At 41.0% G+C, this 20243-nt stretch overlaps 1 protein-coding gene across 5 annotated transcripts in view; it reads left to right on the forward strand.

Annotated features, from left to right (window-relative positions):
- The window catches only part of LOC124799225 (retinoic acid receptor RXR), a 137786-nt gene that overhangs the window by 26089 nt on the left and 91454 nt on the right, over positions 1–20243 (forward strand). For 2 of the 5 annotated variants that reach the window (XM_047262760.1, XM_047262762.1), the window contains exons 1-2: positions 548–740; positions 5974–6124. The exons of 1 other annotated variant lie outside the window; for it this stretch is intronic. In XM_047262760.1, the coding sequence (XP_047118716.1) occupies positions 723–740; positions 5974–6124 (169 nt within the window). In that variant the 5' untranslated portion in view covers positions 548–722. Of the gene's footprint in view, positions 1–547; positions 749–5973; positions 6125–20243 lie in introns of those variants that run through there. 2 more of the 5 variants (XM_047262761.1, XM_047262764.1) reach the window with 2 other exon arrangements.

The following is a 20243-nucleotide window of genomic DNA, read 5'->3' on the forward strand; positions in this document are numbered from 1 at the left end:
ATTTTTGACAATGGTTGATTTTTGAGTTGATATTCAGTGCCAGTTACTGTTCAATAGTGTCATATCTCTATTTTCTGCCCCGATCTGCCGAATCTTCCGCCAACATTCAGCCGTATTTGATAAAAAGACACGTTCCCTGTATACATGATAAGAACTTGTTAGATATTAGTCCTCATTCTCTTGAATCCATGAAATAGTTGAGCATTGCAAAATTGCTTCTTTGATATGTTGTAATTTTGACCGCTGTAGAAGGCGCAGCAGCCATAAAACTGGGGAGACAATATTCAGAAACTGGAATAATAGATTGTAGGACTTGATGATAAAGTGTATGTTGACCCTTTCCATTTAAAGAAAAAAGTTACGCATGGCGTCCCTCGCTCCTAGCATCGCACCGCTCGGCAGCGAGAACTGGTACGGAGGACCGTGGGTTCCTTCGACACCCTGTGCAGCGCCGTTCGGTTGTTGTCGGCTGCGGTCGGCTAACGCGCTGTGCGCTCTCGGCGAAAAAGTATGTCAGGCCAGTCTATCCTCAGTTCGCAGTGAAGAGCCGGGTGGCGAGGTTGACCTACTGACATCGCTGTGCTGCAGCAGTGAGAGTGCTTTACTTGGCCACCTGCTCCGTGGTGTACGGTGTATTGTGTGGCTTAGTCTAGCCGTGGCATTGTGCGCGGACCTGTGAAGAGCGCACTTTCGCGTGACCTGACGGCTGCTCTTTTGAGTCCATGCAGGAATTCATACTTGTATGATGGTTGTATAGCTGTCTTTTGGTTCGCTTAAGATTCGCTTAGTGGCACCAGCTCTTAAAGTGTGCTTGGCAGACTGCGCTGTTTTACATTTTGCGGACAGTTACCTGCGCAACTTTGTATCTTTTTTTTCTGCCTCCCTTGGTCAGACTAACTCTGCGACTTTTCTAGATAGGCATTCTTATAAACGTATCACTAAAATCCGTGAAAGCCCGATACTAATCTGGAGCGCTTACTATTGCTAGAAAATTTTACAACCTGTTTCGTTGGTGTTGCAGTTATATTGCACGGTGACAGCCCTACCGTGGTTATTGTTGGTTCTTCAACCTCGTTTAGAGCACAGGATACAGATCAGTAAACTCGATTTATATGGGTTTTATTGCACCCTTGTTGTGACTTGAATCACGCTGCTACATTGCTTCCTATCTTAAAACATTTGACAAGCCTATGCAGCACGATTCGCATATAAAGTGTGGAATTCCGCATCGTTTCATATCTGTGGCGAACCGTAGTATTTATACTTGCATTGTAGGTGATTTAAGTCATTTGCAGTTCGACGAACAATGACAATTTTGTTGATTTCATTAGTAGGGTTATTAACCCAGTGAAATTTTCACGGCGAGGTATTCGCCCTTTCGGAGTAAGATAAGAGTCTGGCTCGCATCAAAGAAAAGATATGTCCCTGTTGCAAATGATACACTTCATTGTTTAACAGCGCAAGGGTATAATATAATAATTACGTGAGGACGTTACGGATATGAAAGTCAGTCGATATTATTGAAAACCGTTTCAGTACACTGTAATGGGCGGAGGAATAATCGTAATATTGTGTAGCCTATCTGTTCAGTTTGCATAGACGGCTGCGTCTTTCAGAATTGTTTATTTATGTATATTATTGCGTACCACATTCGCGTAAAATAACTATGAAGTTGAGTTTTAACAAACCTTGGGCAGAGATTTCACACCTGACTTTTCGTACGTAGCACTTGAAACGAAGGAAAAAATTTGATAACAATTTGCTAGCGAGACGTTGCATACATCACTATCTTTAAGTGCACTGATATTTTTCAGTAACCCGTAATTTTTGGTACAAACACTATAACTCAGTCAAATTACATAGCCAAACTTTATGAACATTCGACCTTGCTTTTAGCTGCCTTGCCATGCTACTTTAGCACATCATAGAGCGATATTTTAGAGCGCCGAAATGTTTAGTGTTTTCACTTGGTAATGTTAATAAAAGTCAACATTTCTATGTGATCCGATATACCATCATCCGCGAAAGCATACAAACCAGCAGGTGTATATTTACATTTTTAAAGTCACCGTTGCATTTTATGGTGGCAGAAGTGTACACTGCCTTACAGGTGTCGTCTGACGTCACTAACATGGCGGTCGACTGCCAAGTTTCCGCCCCTTTGGACTTCGCGTGCAATTCTCACGAGGCCATCACGAGGGCTCGCGATTGGAGAAAGGGAAAATTAATCTAGAAATAGAAAGGGAACTACGTGACGTATTTTGGTCTTACATGTCGATTTCGCAGCATATCGCTGTCATATTTCGTCTGTTCCAAATCCCTATCATGATATGTAAACACAAAATTTCTATGTGAAGCACACTTTAAGGGTACTAGTCGCAACACTGTTTCGGATTGACGTTGTTCTAGATGTATCTGAAAATTGTCATTGCTAGCGTAACCAATGTAGCTGTCTGCTATTACTTGCAAGGTTGATAGTTTCTTTCCTTGTGAAATTTATGACCAGAAGTTTTAAACTTTTGTGAAATTTGCAAATTAATGTTAACTTTGTGCATTTTACAATATGTATCAACCACACTCAGCCTTAAAAATTAAAGACTGAAATGGCATATTTAAGCAGGTTGCTCCAACACTAAAATTTTCTCATTCGTTAGCCGGTAGCGATGAAACTAGGTAACATTTGTCTAGTTTCGAAAAATCCTTAGTTTTCTGTCTTGGTATAAAACTTTTGACTCCAGGACGACGACACATTGTAACCAGACTTTCTTACTCTAGCGCTTTTCCTAGAGACAACTCTAAAGCTATTCATCGTGTTAATCTTTACCATATTGCGTTAATAGATGAAATTCAAATCGTGGAGCTCTGAAGTAACCAGACTTTCTTACTCTAGCGCTTTTCCTAGAGACAACTCTAAAGCTATTCATCGTGTTAATCTTTACCATATTGCGTTAATAGATGAAATTCAAATCGTGGAGCTCTGAAGTATGATTATTTGAGACTGATTTTACTACATACTGTTGAACCTGCCGTCACTTCGTCAAAACCACTTTTCTCCTCCTGCCATCCATGCACGAAGCTTGTGAGGATAGGCAAACTTTAAAATAAAATACACGGAGACACCATCGACACAACATGTAGGTAGGAACAAGGGATATGGTAGCAGCCTATTGCACAATGTTCTCCAATGGCTTATTTGGATTTAACTGTTTATGGCATGTGTTATTTTAATTTTTAACTAACTGGCATACTGTATTTTCCTTTGACATATGAACTCTGTGAGGATTGTCTCCAAATAATTCAGTTTGTCGGTCAGAAGGTCGTTTTAATTCAGTAGGTTTGTACAATTCGTGGGAGAGAATTACATTTTCCGGTTCAGCCATAATACAGACCTACGCGGTTTGAAATATTGCCCAACGGAAGAGAAACCGCCGTAGCATTATGTAGCATTTTTTTTTTACCTTGCTTACGGTAGACTGTAGTACATGAAATAATGCAGATGACGAGATCTCTATGGAAACATTCAATCTGAGGGACGTCTTTCAGTGCGTTTTCCATTTTACTGCCAATACTAGGGCATTAATGAGATTGCAAGCAAGTTCTGTGTGTTGCATAGAAGAAACTACTGAAATGCTTTTTTCTTGTGAATCATTTTACGACAGTCCACGTGATTAAAGTGCACGCGAATTGGTAGGCTTAGTTATTCTGCTGTTGAAAAAGGGTGGAGCAGCCAAACATTGTTGTGCCATAGCAAACGATTGAGCTAAATTAATTATAATGAATGTATTCACAGTTAAGCGTCAGTTTCCTCATTAAATTGATGTTTCGTTCTTGGGAACCTCTTGTAAAGATTTTTATTCCGTAATTCTAGGAGAACGTAATGCAGCACGTTGATACATGACGCTAAGCCTCTTCAGTCTTAAGTGGTTTGTTGTCCTCCCTTTTCTGTCTCCGGGATCAAATAGAAGCCAAAGGTTCTAGCTGAAATGTGCTCACAGTTTCTCGCCGCTTTTGTGAGTGCTGATTGGGACGACCGGAGCGTGGTTCATTTCCCCCGACATTCCTCAAATTTGTACTCTCCACCATGGGAAAGAAGACGCGCTCCTGGAGCGCATACCGGATAATAATGGGTGCAGCTTAGTTTCATGTCATCTTCGTAATAATTCAGAATCGTACAATGAAAATTACCTCACAGTAAAGTTCGTATCCGAATGTAACTTTCTTTCTTTGCCTTGATCATCGTTGACAGTAGTATGGTCGTCCCAAGTACAAATGCGAAGTATGATGCGTATTACAAATTTCTTGTTAGATGGATTTGATTATAGGACCCTAACGAGCAAACTGCCTTCTCAGCAGTAGTACGCTACGTTCCAAGATTTTTGCTTTTGGATAGTTGTCTACCTTGTAGTAAAATACACAATCTGAATCACGATTTCTGTGTCAGTGTCCTGGTATGTGCTTGATGTAGCTACAGAATCCATGTTAGCTATTGGATTTTGTACAAGTGAGTGGTTAAGGGGTTTTAACTGTAGCCAAACTGCCTCCAACATGTCTTCTGCTCAGACCAGTTGCTTGTACATAAGTCGGCCTTAATGGCTGTAGCAGGTTCGTTCTTGAGCCACATGAGAATATCAGTTTTTTTATAATTTTTATCCGGTAATTCGGAGTTCTCGTTCTCATTACTTCTTCAGCAGAGAAAGGAAGCAATCTAAAACATTAAGCACTGATGTTCCATTTCCAAGAGGCTCTGCTTGACTACCGTTTCATTGCATATCGTACAAATGAGTAGGGAACTCGATTTAGTGTCTTAAGTTACATTCATGCTTTTTATGGACTTTTTCACTGTTCCATTTGATCGAGAGCAGTTATATGCACAAGTATTAGTTAATTTGATAGGACGAAAACGACGTACTTCTGTTTAGACTATAAAAAACTTGTGGTTTGTGGCTGATATATTGCGCATAAACTATGTATTTTTTTAAAAAATAAATTACTTCTCAGTAGATGGCAGTTTTTCGCCAGTTTAAATGACAGTAAACAGCAGCACCTACCTCGTGTATATAGCCGATTTTCCTTAGTGATGGTTACTGTATAAAAATTGTTATATTGCGGAAGAACATGTATCTGAAGGATGGCTTAAGGTCACATTTTTAATGCTCGATCGTAGGTGCCTTCCTATGTTTTCAGGAGAAATCTCTTAAGACTTGGGTATACTGATAGAAATGATGCATTAAAAAATTGTGCCGTGTTCGTTTGCAGTCAGGTTGAAATTTCCGTATACATATGAAACCACAATGACAGTGGCGAAACTTGAAAAGAAGCGTTTGGGGTGTTGAGTTATATGAGGGCCCTAAAATGAGTAGACTCGTAAGATGAGAAAATAGGTTATTAGCGGAATCGACCAGGTAAGGAATATGTGGAAAGCACTGACCATAACTGACGAAATGAAAGGCATCAAGAAATACCTTCCAGGCAGCACACAGGGAGCAAAACCTGTAGGTCAAGACATTAGTATGTATACAAACAAAGTACTCTATTATTGCTTGGACAAGTGCTAGTTTGAGATGAAGTTGGCACAGGACAGGAAGTCGTGAGAGGTCGCCCCAAACCAGGTCAAAAGACAGAGCAAAAAAGTTAGCGCGTACATTTATTTTGGTCTGTCACTTTTGAATTAGATCCTTAAAAATCCCCGATTTCATATGCTACGACCTGGCACACTTTAGGACTGCGAAAGACACTCGCATTGAAATTTATAACAAGGAACGCCAGCCTTTCATTTGCTCCCCACCTCCTTTACCCAGCCAAAACTCTCATATCTGATGAGAATTTCAGTTTGTTTTAATGTTCCTTTCCGTTACATGTACGCTAAACAGATGTTAAGCAGTGCAGTGTAAAAAAGAGTAGCAGACAGTTACGTTGGTGTGCTTTTTACGTAAGATGGGGCTCGTTTTGTAAATTGCGTGCGGGGATGCGCAGCGGTCGGGCTCCGTTGGCCGTGGCGCCGTCTTGGAAGGTCACGATACCGGAACAGCAGTCAGGCCGCACGCCACCATGCTCAAGAAGGAAAAGCCTATGATGTCCGTCGCCGCTATCATACAGGGCGCGCAGACGCAGCACTGGACCAGAGGTAAATCCACGCTTACACGCTGTTATTAGATAACATGTTACATCTCCTCAAGCTCATTGTCTAGGGAAGTTTCTCAAGACACTGACACTCATTTGGGAACATCGGGGTTAAAATCGCTGCCTGATCATACAGGTGTAGATTTTATGTGGTTTCCCAAAGTATTAAATGCCGAGATATTTCATTGTAAATGAGACACATCCTTCTGAATTGGAGCTCCTGAATTGGAGCTCGTTCTCGTGCTTCAGTAACCACGTAGTAAACAGAACGTAGACCCTAATACGCCCGAATTTCATAAAGTCGTAACACCAGTAGTACCTCTGATCAGCGCCGATGCCTATAGTTTGTCTTGTCCCGTCGTTGTGTGCCACCTACTAATTGACTTGTATGCCAAAGCTGTGGTTCACTTTCGTAGGTGTTTGTGTGACAGTCGCTTAACCTCCTCTAATAGACTCAAGGCAGCCGCTGAGTTTGCGTTGTCTACACCGGCAGCGGAGCAGGATCACCATCCGCAGTTTCACGTCCCTATATTTCATGAGACAGTCAGGATATTCGCGTACAATCTGGTGACGAGAAACTAACACCGATATCTCTCGTCGTCTTCCCCGCTAATATTGCTGAGGAACAATTCACCCACCTTTTAGGAATGGAACTGAATACTATGAGGCTAACAGTTGTAGTCACACGTTAAGGATGAGTGTAATAAGAGATCCATGCCACCCTCAAAGTTCTGTTGTTCTACGTGTACTATACTGGCATTTTTTTTGTTTGTTTTTGTTTTGCGTAATTCGCAAACTTCGCGGTATGCGAAGCTATGGCAGAATTGAATAAAAGGTTCTGTCCTTTCGATTGGAAGTTGTAAGAGACACTAAGCGAAGTTAAGAAGCATATATTTTTATCGTTATGTACTATTACCGATTATAATTAAGAACAATTGACAGAAACAGTGACAACGAATTAAGCTTTCGGAGTAGAGAAGAAACATGTGGTACATCATTGCACTCCTTCGACATGAGAAGCATCATCTCTCTCTCTCTCTCTCTCTCTCTCTCTCTCTCTCTCTCTCTCTCTCTCTGTGTGTGTGTGTGTGTGTGTGTGTGTGTGTGTGTGTGTGTGTGTGTGTGAGAGAGAGAGAGAGAGAGAGAGAGAGCGAGCGCTGCTGCACACGTGTTTTTTCTTTCGCTCATCAAGCAAATATTGTTTGCTGGATAGCAATTGCTCTTGGTTCATTCGCGGTTGCATGCGATCTCGACACAGCACTTAAGGACGACATTCCTTTTGAAAGACGCTTACATAGCGGCTGTTGTGGACAGCTCTAGTATTCTCAGTAGTCAACAGATCATGCAGTATTTTCAGTATTCCTGCGCTAACTACTCTAGAAATAGAACTAGATAGTTTTTAGAATGCGGAGTTTTACACGACCTGTTACGTCAGCACTTTTTTCACGCGACCGTGATATATACACGAGTGCCGCAAAAAAGAATTTTTTTTTCACTCATCATGTGCATCACTTCTTTGGAAAGAGTTTTGACGTGCGTCTCCAGGTAAGTCATCAATTCGCTCAGTGAACAGGTGGCGCTCGGGCGTATTGGAAAGCCAAAGAGTCCCAAATTACCGGCCCGTTGGTGTAAATTCGAAAGTACAGTCGCTTCTAGAATTTGTATTAATTTTCATACTGTATAGATGGCTCCATCGTAATGAACTGTAGCGGTTTTGATATTTATAGAGCGGAAGCAATGCACAAGTGAAGAAGGAAATATTAACTTTCACATGGACGAATCCATCATGTCAGCAATGGTAAACAAAGAGAGCAGGCAGTTGTACTGCCGCTATTCAGCAAAGCAACATGATCATACTTAACCCACGTGCAAGATACAGGGCTGTTATAAATGAGTACTGTAATTTTCAGAGCTCTATTTTCCAAAGTATTACATGTACAAATATCATTGATGCATGAATAGAACAGTAAACTCCCCAAGTTTGAATGTTGCACTCTACAAATGTTGATGTGCATCCCTGGTCACACGACTAATGTCCAAGCGGTAGGCAGGATGTTGGTACATGCAAACACAATCCTTAACGTATCGCCAAAAGAAATTCACAAGGCTTTAGGTTAGGCGACAGGTGAGGGGGGGGGGGGGGGGGGGGGATCACGGCAAGAGAACAGCCACATCATTTTCGCCTTCTTGTTTGAAGATGAAATTCTCGGAATCCCCATTCAGCTGTGGGAACAAACAACTGCAACATATCAAGGTAGGAGCTACCCGTCACAGTTTTCTCACAGAAGAAAAACTGCCCTTATAGAATCATCTAACATTGGACGAGTGAGGTGGAGCAGTGGTTAACACATTGGACTCATTCGGGAGGACGACGGTTAAAACCAGCGTCCGGCCGTCCAGATTTAGGTTTTCCGTGATTTCCCAAAATCGCTCCAGGCAAATACCAGGGTGGTTTCTTTGAAAGGGCATGGCCGATTTCCTTCCCCATCCTTGACACAATCCGAGCTTGTGTTCCGTATCTAATGACTTCTACGTCGACGAGACGTTAAACTCCATCTTCCTTCTTTCCGTAACTCTTCACAGAAAGCATTAATCTGCGGCGAATCTCTTTCATGCATTAATGACGGTTTTCAGTCCCACGCTCACATTGTGGCGATTAACCGTTCCATACAGGGGAAGTTGCTTCGTTGCTAAATATCAGCTTGAAAGGGAAATATTCATCAAGTACTTCCTGCATTATGATGCAAAATGGAAGGCGACGGCGATAATCTTCCGGTTTAAATTGTTGCACACAGGATTGTTTGAAATGTAACCGCCATCGAAAAATCTCCCACACAGTTTTCTGCTATATTCCAAGTTCGTGGCTTGTGCGGACGGTTGATTATTTTTGGACTGCGTACGAAACTTTCCCCTCAGCCTCTCCAAGGTTGCATCTGGCACACTTGGTCGACCTCTACTTTCCGGTATGTGGAGACAGCCAGTGTCCCTAAATCGTTGATTGCAACACACACAATCTTTTCTTGCTGTCAAGGCACTGCACTCGTAACGCCAACTACTGAGTTCAAAGCAAACTGAGTTTACGGTCCTATTCATGCATCAAATTTTTACATGTAATACGTTGCAAAATATAGAACTCAAGAAACGAATAATTTGTAGTAGTCCTGTAGTAACAGAGTGCGATATTAACTGGCAATGGGACCATTAGTACCAGTTCCTCCTACTCAGATCTCCCAAAATCTGTCTTCGGTTTCAGTCAAATGGTTTACTACCTGAGAAGGGTAATAGACATCTGTTAATTTCCTCCTTGATCGTAGAGTATAATAAAAATAAAAGATCATTGAGAAATTTTGTTTTGTTTTTCATACCTGTTTTCACTGAGGAAAATTCACCACAGTCTCAAGTTTTCTGTTGTTGCTCGGACATAAAATAGGATACAAAGAAACTACTGCGAAGTCGAAAAGCAGCAACACACTGGGTGAAGGAAAGACCACTGGGCCATATGTTACAGTGCTCAATTCATGTAGAAATATTTATTTCAGGGGATCACTGAAGTGGCAGAGCATCGTATGTAACTGAAATAAAGCACATATCGTTCCGGCTACCATCGGGAGTGGCAGGATAGGACGAAACCAGCATTCAACTGCCTTTTTAGAAGCATGGAGCGCGTTGTGTGGGCACGACTGGAGACTTTCCTGGAAGTCTACTATAACAACGAGCGTGGACTTCAGATTCTAGATCTACGCAGTCTCACACGTCCTTCAAGGAAACAAAACGGCTGTTGATGTATTTGACCAATATGCTATTCGACTAAGGAATTTAGAACGGGCTGCACACTGTAACCTATGTGTCCAGTGGGTAAATATCACAAGAGAATGCCACGTAGATCTGGGAAAGTCTCAGGAAGTTTTAAATGGATCGATTCTTTGGCGCGTGCGCGTTCTTAAAAGTTGCGATACCAGTAGATCTGAGTGTGGTTAAGGATCACATGGATGTTACCGAAAAATTGAACCGAGATTTGCGATTGAAACGAAATATAACTAGATATAGTGCTGTAAATCTGTTGAAGATGTCAGATATTAACTACAATGTGAACGACGAATCTAGTCAGGTCAGCAGACGTCTAAGCGAGTCTTTCCGAAGCGATATAAAGGTAGGACAACCGTGTAAATGTAGTATTCGACGGATATTTAGTGGAAGAATTCCAACATATAACTTATCAACGGAAGAGTTCGTTTACGAAACTCCCCGTGCCATTAACGGATGCTGTTCCACAGTCTTGGTCCTTTCGAAATAGAACTGACATAAGAACAATATGTTGACATATAGCTGCAGTACTCGTCATTTATTATTCAGCGTCAGACGCACTACAGTAGAACGCACAAGTAACGCTCTGTGTAATAAAAAATTGAAACCTCTAAAGTCCTGAAACTTGGCTGCTAACACAAGTCAACTTGTAACACTTTTTCCCTCCTTCCCTACCAGTGCTACACGTACCATTTAAGTATTATGACGGCAACTTCAGAGAAATTAGGGCCAGTGTTGGTGTGTGTACCCCGTTCATGAAAGGGAACAAAGAAGTTGATAATTGTAATATCGGATCTTGTTAGATTTAGAAGTTGCTACTTTCGTCAGCCACTCAGAAATTTTTTTATTCGAATGGGTTCCATTATTTTTGGTTTTAAGCCTGTATTTGTCAAGTTTTTAACACTAAACTCCAAGCGTCATTCGAATTCAGCACATGAGGTTTTTAACATTGATTTCGTGGTTCATACAAGACAAGTACCTGGAGCCCAAATCAGTTGGCTCTAGGGTGGTTGTTAGTGAATGAAAGGTAACTAGCTGGATGGATTTCTTCTGTCAGAGGACCACAGGGCCGTACCTAATAGAGCCCACAGGCTGATGTATGTGTACATTTTAAGAATTTTCTTCATTGGCCTGTGTGAGACTAGAGAAGAACAATTCTCAGAAATCCCGATTTGGTAATAGTACAATAGAATGTGAAAAATGTGGAGCGAGCCGATAACAGAGAAAGGAACAGTGGCTGCGAAATTAACGATAGTCCACTCGCAGAACAGAGATTCGGCCGCGACATTGGCACGTCTCTGCAAGCTACGTTAACAACGGGCCGACAAACAGCTGAAGTGGGCTTACCTTACTCCACACCAAAGAAGCTGTGTCGTGAGGGGAAGGTAGCGAAATTCCAGGGAGTGTTTGAACAGAGATTCGGCCGCGACATTGGCACGTCTCTGCAAGCTACGTTAACAACGGGCCGACAAACAGCTGAAGTGGGCTTACCTTACTCCACACCAAAGAAGCTGTGTCGTGAGGGGAAGGTAGCGAAATTCCAGGGAGTGTTTGACAATGTCTAGTATTAAGACTAAACATTGAAGGATGATCGCATCGAGAATATCTTAGATTCGAGATTTTATGTTAGTGTGACCTGATATTGAAAACTGTATGCAGCATACAGTGAGGCCGTATAATACTTAATATTGTGAGATTTGTATCAATATTCGTCAGATTAGAACTATAAGGGGTTGCCTTTTGCGGGGTATAATTATTCCCAACTGAGCCATTCAAACAACTCGCGCTCAACCGTAGGTTTCAGTGTGTCGGCGAAGAGTTAGTAGTATATGTATTTTCCAGGATATTACGTTGGACTAAAACTAGAATATAGGATGTGGCAGTAGGTTAACCGCAGCCTAACAGTTGTTTCCACAGGAATTATCCATGCTGCTAAACCGAAGATTTCGTCAGCTTAAAATTGCACTGAAGAGAGACTAACAGGCCTAGGTCGACAGGGTCTAGAATGAATGGACCGGACAAGAATCGGTAAACAGCGCCGACGCCAGACACCAAGCAACCTTACCAAAATTCCCTGCAACACGAATAAATTCCAATAAGTGCAAGCTCAAGTCACTGCCAAGATTATACGAAGGCTGTTCAATAAAGAATGATTTTTTTTTTTTTCAACGTACCTTTACTCATCCTCAATTTTGATGGTTCTTCTCAAAGTAGTCTCCCATGAATGCGATGCACTTGTCCCAGCGTTTCTACCAGTCTTCAAATACATGCTGAAAACCATTTTATGAGAGGTTCTCCAAAATCGTCACTGCAGCCTTCACCACTGCTTCTGATGATTGATAATGCCTCCCACGAAGGTGTTTCTTCATGTTAGGGAATAGAAATAAGTCTATATAAGACTATAGGGAGGGTGAGGGATGCACTTCACGTTGATTTTTGGAAGATATTCAGCAACAACATTGGCAATATGCGGCCGCGCATTATGGTGCAGCATCCAGCCTGCTTCACGGAAGTGTGGTCTTTCGTGCCTGATACGGACTTGCAATGTTTTCAGGACATCCCTGTAGCATTGTCTATTTACTGATTTGTATGCAGGCACAACATGCTGAAACCATTCCATGAATATCAAAGAATGATATGATCATAACTTTCCCAGCACAAGCAACCACTTTTGCTTTTTTGGGGACTGGTGATGAAGATTTCCACACTAAGCTTTGCTGTTTGCTCTCAGGATCAAAATGATGTAGCCAGGTTTTTATCAGCAGTGAATACATTTAAAAGAAACACTGGATCTTCTAACATCAACCAACTGCATGCAGACCTGCACGCGAATGTCCTTTTGTTCGGGAATCAACAGTCTTGGAACCCATCGCGCACACACACGTGTCGTGTGTAATTTTTCTGTCACTAACGTGTGGGTGGCACCCAGTGAAATGCTTAGTATTTCAGAAAGTGATACTGAGGTAATTCGTCGATCTTCTCTCATAATGACAGCAACAGTGTTGGGGTTTTCTTCCGTAAGAGCAGTAACTGGTGTATCGGATCCATTTTCCTTTGAAACTGATTGTCTCCCCTCTTTAAACATTTTAAACGACCCTCGAGCTGCGCTGTAGGAAAGAGCAGACTCTCCATTGGCCTCGTGTGTAAAATTGTATAGGCCTCAGCTGAAGATTTGTTGAGACGAAAGCAGAATTTCAAAGCCGCGTGTTGTTCCTTGCGTGTTACCTCCATACTGAAAATGTCTGACCTTGCCTGCCTCTCACAGGCGGGAACCAGGAGTCCCAACAATGAAACTACTACGGCGTGTTTGTTGCACATAAAGCTTGTGATTATTCTTTATTGAACAGCCCTCCTAATAAAGATTCCGGTCTCCATAGATTTCTTACTGAGCGATACTCCAAATTTGTCTAAGAATTAGAAAATTTAAGGCACCACCTGCAGTTGGCTTAAGGAAAATTTCAGAATTAAATAGTTGCACCAAATAACTGCTGGAACGAATGATTAAGCCTACACCGAGCCAATTGCCTCAAATTCTACCGTTCCTTGGCACTTACAGTCAAAAAAGCTCAGAACGGACAACTAAAATTTAGAAAACAAATTTCTGTAAAAGCCACTTCAATGAAATAAAAAAAAAGATACGCATGACAGGAAGCAGAATAAGCAGTACATTAGACTCGAGACGGATATGTTGATACGGACGCACGATAGCAAGGTCTTCAGCGCCAGGAATAAGACACAGTGGAGCCAAGTTCAGAAGGACAAATTGAGTACAGGGTTTATTCAAAATGTTCAAATTAAACATAAGTCATACGGTAAACACTAAGCCTGACAATATTCACGCATCGCGAAAGCCTACTTTCACACAAAGCACCAGAACTAATATCAGCTGGTAGTTATTTGCCTTAAGGAAGCGGAAAATTAGTAACAGGCAGGTAGAAGCACTTTTACACAAATGCTACGCTGCCAACGAACTCTTCAAGTTTCCTTGTAGAGGCGGTCGCTAACATTAACACAAAATGGACATTTAAAATTTACAGATCAGACTTCCAGTATGGTGCAATATACAAAGATCTAATTGAAATATTTATCAGACCTTTTTAACAAATTCTTGCTAATACAATTCAGCCAGCAAAATTCCATGGAGTCGCGGACTTATAGTATCAATAAACAGAACCGGAGCATCCAGAAATTCCGGTAAACGCGCCTCTGACAACTCGGCCGACACTGCAAGCCTGTCCAAGACAGGTGGGTGGCGGCAAAAGGCCTCCTTTCCGCTTGGTTGCTGCACCATACTCCCATTATCGTACTAGCTCTCATACTTTGCTTACGGGTCATCAAGCCGGTCCTCCAGGCCACGCCAGAGGGAGTTGCGCTCCCTGGGCAACGTCTTAGAGCCAAAGATAATACGATAAGCTGCCACGGCTCAGATATGAATCTTCGTTTAAATTATTTCAGTGTTTTCTGAAAATACGAGTTGTATGGTTTATACTGTTTAGTCATGGTACGATCAAGAGAGTAGTTACTCTGCGTTAAATTTAATTTTAGAATATATGGAACTCATCCTCTTTGACACCATCTGTTTTATACAGTATTATATCATGCACGTAACTCCTATAATGAATCACTTTTCAAAAAATCTGAATTGAGTCAAAATTTGTTTTCGTGGTCTTCAATATTACTGTTGTTGCGGTAGCCAAGCCGTTCTGTATGGCTGATCTGACATTTTGCAGTTAAGTATTTAAACTTTCCTTTGATTTTATTTTAGCAAATATCCCCTTATAATTTTCAGTATTGATTGGAGAAGTCGTAGGAAGCAAACGTACCGCCATCCGAAATTTTGGTTTAGTTAAGTCGTGTAAGTGCACTGGATGACCAAAAATATTAGAAAATGGAAGATTTCGCTTGGCGTGCCTAACGATCATACCTGGAACTTACTTGATGAGGCAGAAACTTTTGCTCATAGGACACACATCACCGCCCCTTTAACGGTATTACAGTCCTCGTTTAGTTTTTGAAGAACTATAGGCGAAGTTGTGGACAAGTGCTGTTTGGAAGGAGTTGAGCTTAATGCTCGGCTGGAACGTTCGACGTATATTGATGGAGGCGCTTCCGAGTTCCCAACATCGTACAGTGAATTCGCAAGACAACTAGAGGCTGCGGGAAGTCCTTTGTCATACCGGCTGCCCGGTGTTTTAAACAGTGGCTTTAAATCATGGTAGTACTTGTTGCCGTTTAAACATTTGTTTAAAATTAATTTGTAATGTGCCATGTTACAGCATCCAAACTCGTGACATATACTCCAAGTTGTAATTCGTCGTGGGAAACCGTTATACATCTTGCTTGTGACAAAAAGTAAATTATTAGGTTTTGTTTCTGTTTCGTTACATTCATCAGCACACATTGTAAGTAATTGTTCGTGTATCTTCGTGATTTGTCGAAATGTATTAAATAAGATCGTCTTAACGTTTTTGCAATTCATTTTCAAAACATTTATTTTTATTCCTGACAGCTACAAAAGTTTCGTTTACGGCTTCGTCTTTTTTTTTTTTTTTTTTTTTTTTTTTTTTTTTTTTTTTTTTTTTTTTTTCCCCCCTTGAGAAAATATACAAATAGAAAGGATATGTACCCGCCACGCCAGACCCTCACCGCCTAGCATTCACTTAGCTTGCGTTTTTACTGTAGATTGCTTAATCAGGCAATTGCGTTTTGGTTTTAGATAATGTATTGCACCCAGTATTTAATACGAGTGGCTTCACTTAGGTGAAATGTCGGTGTCTGTTTTCTTGTTTCTCATTTATTTACAATACATGTTCATCGCTGTAACCGCCACAATTATGTAACTAGAATGAAATAAGTTGAAGGTGCGATTTAGACAGAAGTTGGATTAAGACTGTACACATAACCATTCATTGGTATGTGAATTTTTTCCTAAATTGACACATTTTTTTTTTACAAAATTTTGTAGCACAAGGTCTTAACCAACAAAAAAGATAAAAGTACGTTGACGCGCCAAAACTAATGTAAACTTTCATCAGTTCGCAATAATTTGGTATTGTATTTGAAACTAGTGTTCAAATTATGCTATATGAAGAGTGAAGAACGCAAAGCAAACGTGATGATAGTTACCAGTGACGCGACAATATGAATGCATTGCACAGTAATGTTTATATTTTATAACATGCTACCCAGGTTTCAAATAATAAGGTACTAAAATGATTTACGTATTCGTCTCGGCGCAGCAAATGAACTAATCACGTGTTTTCATGAGTTTGTACATGTAAAGTGTTATAATTTATTCTACGTCACCGTGCTATATTAAGTCGTGTTGCAGAGACTGACTAATGGAAATTACGTATATATTTTAAAATTATTTTCAGTGTAATAGATGGGTGTGCAACAGAAACTACTCAATGTAAAATATTGACTACCTTCGTCCCAACGTTTTATTAATATTGTAAGAGGTGATGTACAGTCTATGAAATGCTTTTGGAAGATTTTTGGTTGTGGTTTTGTGTGTGTGTGTGTGTGTGTGTGTGTGTGTGTGTGTGTGTGTACAAAAACACTTTGTACATGCGGTGTGTTGTTACGGTCGCTTTGCATTGAAATGGCAACAACTTTATCATCATCTTGTTACGATATCGTTGCTTTAAAAAAAATATTTAGCGTAATGGAAGTAACATTTCATTTCTGTGCCAAGTGCAGGGCATTCCATACAAACGTCTTTGCTAAAGCCGTGTCGTGATAGATTGTTTATTCTGGTAGGAATAGTCACGCATTCTGAGACACCATCGTATCATTGATTTTCGATAATGTCCGAGACATCTCACAATTTAGGCAAAATGTTTCTCTTATTGGCTGTACCGAGCAAGAGAGCGCCGTTCTAAGACGCTGGACCGCATTCGGGAGAACGGTCGTTCCAGTCTTCGTCCGCCCCACCAGGGTCACATTTTCCTAGGCTTTTCTGGAACTTGGCCAGGTAAGACAAATGCCGGAGTAGGAACTGAAATGGACACGACGGATTTGCGTCTTCATACTTCCCCAATACGTGCTTCATCTACGTCCCTATTGATCCTACCACCGACAGGACTTTCATTTCTAACCTTCCTTTTTTGTCTTGTTTGTTGTAAGTTTTGTGAAGGTATTGGAGCCATAACAGGTTTTATGATTGTCCCAGTGTTGTTCTCGTACCGAAAGTAACTTGAGTTTAGCACAACCACATCGGCACGACTTCTAAATATGCGTCCTAAGTTTATCTTATCCGTAGTGCGTTTGTGATGCTGATATTGAATTTATAATCGGTATTGGGTAAAAGCATGCCTTGTATCGCAGTCTTGTCTTCACTGGCTGTGACCAAGAATAAACAAAATATTTTGCGGCAGGGAAATGCTTAGATATAGACCATACGCTCCTTTGGGCTTTCGGTTACAATGAGTGGAAGTTGGTAGTACTGCTTTTGCACGGTGTGCTTACAGTAAGGTGGGTAAAGAAACAATAAATGCTTCATCAATTGGAAGTTTGTATATTTTGAATCTTTGTTTAAAGTAGAATTATTCTGTGACTCGGTTCTGGACTTGCAGAATAAGGACTAAGTAGAAAATTTTGCACGAATTTGTCTACAGAAATGTATGACGCTGCTAGGACTACAGTTCCCCACGGTTGCTATGCCACAAGTGCGTACCCCCTGACCTATTAGTATTGTTTGGATCAGAGTGGGGTTCGGGGTCAGGACTCCATTTCTACAACTCTTGCTTCATAAATTGGAAATATTTGCGCTGCTCACATAATTGCTTGATCGTGTGCCAGGGGTTCGGATTTTTTAAATTATCATCATCTGTTGAATATGAATAATATATTATACTTTTATGCTGTGTTTTAAACCAGATTTGTGATGTTTTCGTATTTAGCTGTGAGAAATACCCCCACTGTACAAGCAGATGCATTTTTTTGTGCGGTGCTAAGACTGTAGTCTCGACAAGTGCGGCTTATGAATGAGAGTGGAGAACAGTAATTTGAGTCTCTGCTTTACTCTTTTACGGCTTATGATATTTGCCATTAATCAGTAACATATTGTAGAGTGTCTCTGCCTTGTATCATCGAAGATTTTCAGTGATTTTGTACCTAGTGACTCGTGGATATGCACTAAATACTTAACTATTCTCTCTCGGTATCTTGCATTCCGTTTATTGAGTCGTTGCGAAATTCGTAAGTGTGTAAGTATTGTTTGCTTTGTTTTGTACGTAGGTTTCTAAGATCTACGTGTGTAACCATCTGTTTTAGTTAGTAAAGAGGGCATGAAGCACAGACAGGGGACCCTGTTCTACGCGACTCATATATATGATACAGGCGGTTCCAGGGCTGCGAATTACAGTAAATATGTTTGAAATACAAGAACAGGTTTCAAAAGGGAAATGTGGCAATCTGCAGCTTTATATGTCGCTGTCGTCTTGCGAGGGTACGTCTTGTAAGACATCGCCAGCTGTTTCATGAAAATGACAGTGACCTCGGAGGTTATTGAACGCGCAGTCATAGGAGCGATATTAATTGGCATGAATGAATTTTCGAATGTTTCATACATAATTCCCCGCAGTGAATAGAAAGGGCTGCAACATCGGCAGGTGGTCGCCTGACGTGACTCTTGGCAATGCTGGAGAGCGGCATTGGCATAGCATTGTGAACTTGAAATTGCGCTGCAGCACGCGACCTTCCTTCCTGTGTCGCAAGCGAGCCTCCAAGATTCACAGCAGCCATGCAGCGCTCCCAGTCAGTGAACCTATTCCGAAAGTCAAAACTTTTAGCTAGCTGCCTAATACGAAAAGCTATTTTACAGTTTAATCGATGTGAAAAGTGTTGGTCTATCCTGCAGCCATATCAGATTTTTTTTAAATGTTGGGATGTCATTATAAAACATTAAGAGCAACATGGATGCATATGGCTTAAGATCAGAATGCATGTAAAAGTGCAGAAGGGACCTTTATTGCCAGTGGATGTCCAATAGTTGCTGGTATGTTCTGGACTAGTAAAGCACTGTGGAGTTCACACCACCTTAGAATTAATGTTCGCTTTACTGCTTCTTTCGGTTCTTTGTGCCACCAAGGCTTAGAAATGAACCATGTGAAAATGTCCACTTTGCATCATACAGGTTGGGCCTGATAGTAAAAACTCAGAATTGTGACTGATCGATAACCTAATCAAATTCATTTCGCATGCGATTATAGTATATAAACAACTGCAGTTTAGCACATGTTCCACGTCCTTCCAGAAGTCCTCACGTACACAGTGATCTCGAGTTACTTGTGTGTTCGTGATAGCATTGTAAATCCGCTTAATGCTATCAGAAATGATAGATAGGAGCCGGCCACGGTGGCCGAGCGGTTCCAGGCGCCTCAGTCCGGAACCGCGCGACTTCTACGGTCGCAGGTTCGAATCCTGCCTCGGGCATGGATGTGTGTGATGTCCTTAGGTTAGTTAGGTTTAAGTAGTTCTAAGCTCTAGGGGACTTATGACCTCAGCTGTTGAGTCCCATAGTGCTCAGAGCCGTTTGAACCCTTTTTATAGGATGACACGTCGATATATAAGAATTTACAGGTTTTCATTCTGACTGAAACCAGAATATTTTAAGCTTCCTTTTTGGGCTGTTATAAGATATTACTACACAAAAGAAGAAAAATATAGGAAACAATGCGTATCTACTCGATTTCGGCAAAGTGTGAGAGGTGGAATAATTTTAACCAGTGGAATATAAGACCGACATTAAGACCCTGAACATTTCAGAGGCTTCCTTCAGTTACCTTGGCATTTGTTGTGAAGTTAAAAAAGTATCGAACCTCTTTGCAATTGATATACATATATAAGGCTGCTTGCTTATTTTTATTGTAGGCGGACAAGTATCGGTTTAAATACCCATAAACAGCGGTCCGACAGAAGATAACAAAACAATACCCTACATAATATTACATGGTATGGGACGTGGGATGTGTTGACAGTTTAACCAGTACTTATATTTAATTTATTATTTTGCCTTCATAGAATTTCTGTAGATGTTTCTGTAGACATTTCTTTAACTTTTTAATCGTTTTTCAGCACGTCCTCATTGTATTATGTATGAGGCAGCGTGCTTCACATTACCAGTGACATATTTTGTCATCAAAGATATATTTTCATGCGTACCTTTTTGGGTGTATCTTCCTTAGGACGTCTAAAGATCGGCATGAACCCAGATACCAGTACGTTTAAAATTAAAATAAACAAAAACCCTATATGTACAAAATCATTTCAGTTTCATGAAGACTGCCGGACATCTGGAATACAAAACTACTTGC

Source organism: Schistocerca piceifrons, chromosome 5 (assembly GCF_021461385.2).
Source record: "Schistocerca piceifrons isolate TAMUIC-IGC-003096 chromosome 5, iqSchPice1.1, whole genome shotgun sequence".
Classification (NCBI taxonomy): Eukaryota; Metazoa; Arthropoda; class Insecta; order Orthoptera; family Acrididae; genus Schistocerca; species Schistocerca piceifrons.